General features: G+C 41.4%; 1 protein-coding gene across 1 annotated transcript in view; it reads right to left on the bottom strand.

The window, feature by feature from the left end:
• LOC103361575 (carbonic anhydrase-related protein 10) overlaps positions 1-2,682 on the bottom strand; it is a 354,679-nt gene that overhangs the window by 14,241 nt on the left and 337,756 nt on the right. The window contains exon 6 of the mRNA XM_008287693.1: positions 184-256. Coding sequence (XP_008285915.1) covers positions 184-256 — 73 coding nt within the window. The remainder of the gene's footprint in view (positions 1-183; positions 257-2,682) is intronic.

Below are 2,682 nucleotides of genomic sequence, written 5' to 3'. Positions count from 1 at the left end.
GCTTCTTAGTCGTAGTTTACTTTGTTGTGAAGAATTTGCAGTGATGGGAAATCTACCACCATTATCTTTATAAATGTCTGTGTCAAAAAGTGTGCAGCATGGCTTAGATAATGTTTTATTGTGATTTAAGGCTAATTAGCAAAGATGTTAAAAATATTTCACTGAGTAGACATAACCACTTACTTTTATACGTTATTCTTGTGATGGTGTCTCTGTTCAGCATGCGATTCAGGAATGAGTTTGATGTCTCAGCAATCTGGATTAAAGAGAGAGAGAGAGTACAAAAAGAGAGAGTGAAAAGGGTGAGGTTAAATGGTCACATAATGAAGTGAGAGCCTATCTGAAATTAAAATAAATTTAATCTACTTAGGACAGTACTCTTAAGGATAATGCCAGTGTATTTTTAAATCTATTTCCTTTAATGCCCATGACATGTCCAAACCCCACTGATGCATTTTTACACAGTCACAAGCTCCTACACTCTGCTGCTGTTTTGCCTTCTGGAAAACAAAGGTTCCCACTGTTTTTCAAGAAACCAATGAAAACAGCTCACAGACACACACTGCTTCGATCTCAAAACAAATTCCATCTTTTAAAATAGCACATGCATTGTATTTTTGTCCTGCCGGGACTTTACAATGGAACAAAACAAGTTCCAACCTATCAGACATGAAAGTGACAGAATCACTGCCGGTGACCCTTCTACATAATATCATCCATTATACCTTAAGCTACATTTTGCCTCTTCCCTTGCAGATTGCATGTTTTTTTTTTTCTTGAATAGAGGAAGTTTTGGCATCTCCTCGAAATAGATATTATCAAGGGCCAAAAGAAAATCGGCAGTGTCAAAATGATAAGAACTGAGAAAGAAAATAAATATAATGTAGTTTTCTTACCAGTTTTGTTTATTNACACCAGGAAGTCCGACAACTTCTGATGAAGGCTGAAGTGACAGCCGAAACTGTCTATGGGATAATTATCTTGTTATCTCAAAAAAACGAACGCAGTTTTCCCGAGAAAATGCCGTTTAAAAAAATGTGCGGCCATGACCGTTCTCGGCTTCCGTACCGACTCAGCTCATCTTTCATAACTAATTTTTCTATCATTTACAGTGTTTTGAATGGCAGGCTTTGGTATTGCAGCACAAAACCTCTTTTATCCAAACTGTCTCCACTGTCAGAACGCTAATTGAACGGACTCTCTCTCTCTCTCTCTCTCTCTCTCTTCACACTCCAGTAAAACACTTTCAGTAACTTGTCATCCTCTGGGCCTCCACTGACAAATGAACTGCCCCAGGTCACTGTGGTGGGCCGCTGCAGCTTTAATGCTAATTCAGCTGTATCATAGTTAAATACTGCCTCGTTCTCTTGAAACAGCATGCATTAAAGCCAAGTTTACATCAAAAATAATAAACACTGGCCCCATTAAAAATATGTGAACCTCTCTACATGCCATCAGCGCTCCACCTACACCAACTAAAGAGCAGCTCTGTCGCTGATCTTTGATTGGAGGGTTGAAATAAATCACAAATGAATCCTGCTGGATGATGTACATGCGTCTCTATGTTTGCATGTGTGCTCATGTGCTTTTTGAAAAACAACATGAAGCTGGCAGCATTATTGGCTGTGAGAATGACGAGTGGGTGGTGTGTGACTGTGTGTGGATGAGTCACCGTGTGTGAGACGATGTATCTGACAGAGTTTTGACAGCTGTCATAATCCATGCTCCTCTCCATTTCGTCCAGCTGGACATGGAGGAAACCCCCCTCCCCGCCCCCCAAAACCCACCTCCTGCATGCAGCCTATGCCCAGTGCTGCTGAGATGCATCACACAAGGGGTCATTGTGTTTATCCAGCCTCTGTGCTGCTCCACCACCGCCCCAACTCTTCCACCCCCTTGCCCCCATTAACCCAATTATCCATGCATTTTTTTTTCAAACTAGCCCCGGGCGATCTGTGCTGGCAGTAGGAAACCTCTGGAGAGCAGCTGTCAGCTACTGCCTCACCAACAGCCTCCTCCGGTTGTCAAGAGTACCCATCCTGCAACATCAAGCAGTTACACTGTGAAATGAAATAATAGGGACCTGAGAGAGCCACAACAGAAAATACAGTTTTACTAACTATAACTTCCACTGGTGAATAAGTGATCACTTGCTAAACCCTTTGTCAAACTTTGGATTTTTGCATGTGTTGAAACTGACTTAGTGACATTCTTGCAAGATCTAACAACTTTTTGGATTGTGGCTGGCACTCTCTGGACCATGGATGCATGAAGAAGAACTGGATACCGCCTTCAAAGATGGTACTTGCTTCTTTTCTTTTAAAGTTTCTCACTGGTGTATGTACTCCCCATCTTTTAATAGACTTCCTTACACACAGTATACACACATTGGTGTATATTTCAGAGAGGATGCAGAAGATGCCTCTTCCTGAGTATTTAGATCAAATGGATGTATGTAGAAGTCTCCAGTATATCCCAAACTCCCACCAGCTGACCACTTGACCTCCTGTTCGCTCCCCCACACATGAATGGCTCAAAGAAAATATTCACTCAGCTAATCTAGATATTCCAAACTGTATTGAACTAAATGGTCACTTTGCAAGTCTGTCAAAATCAAAAACCTTTGTTCACCTTACAGCTGTTCCTTGATTCCTTGTTCCTCCAGTGATTGTATGTGGAGAA

The sequence above is a fragment of the Stegastes partitus genome, unplaced genomic scaffold (assembly GCF_000690725.1).
Source record: "Stegastes partitus isolate 25-593 unplaced genomic scaffold, Stegastes_partitus-1.0.2 Scaffold514, whole genome shotgun sequence".
In the NCBI taxonomy this organism is placed as follows: Eukaryota; Metazoa; Chordata; class Actinopteri; family Pomacentridae; genus Stegastes; species Stegastes partitus.
This window is presented reverse-complemented; position numbering and strand designations above follow the sequence as displayed.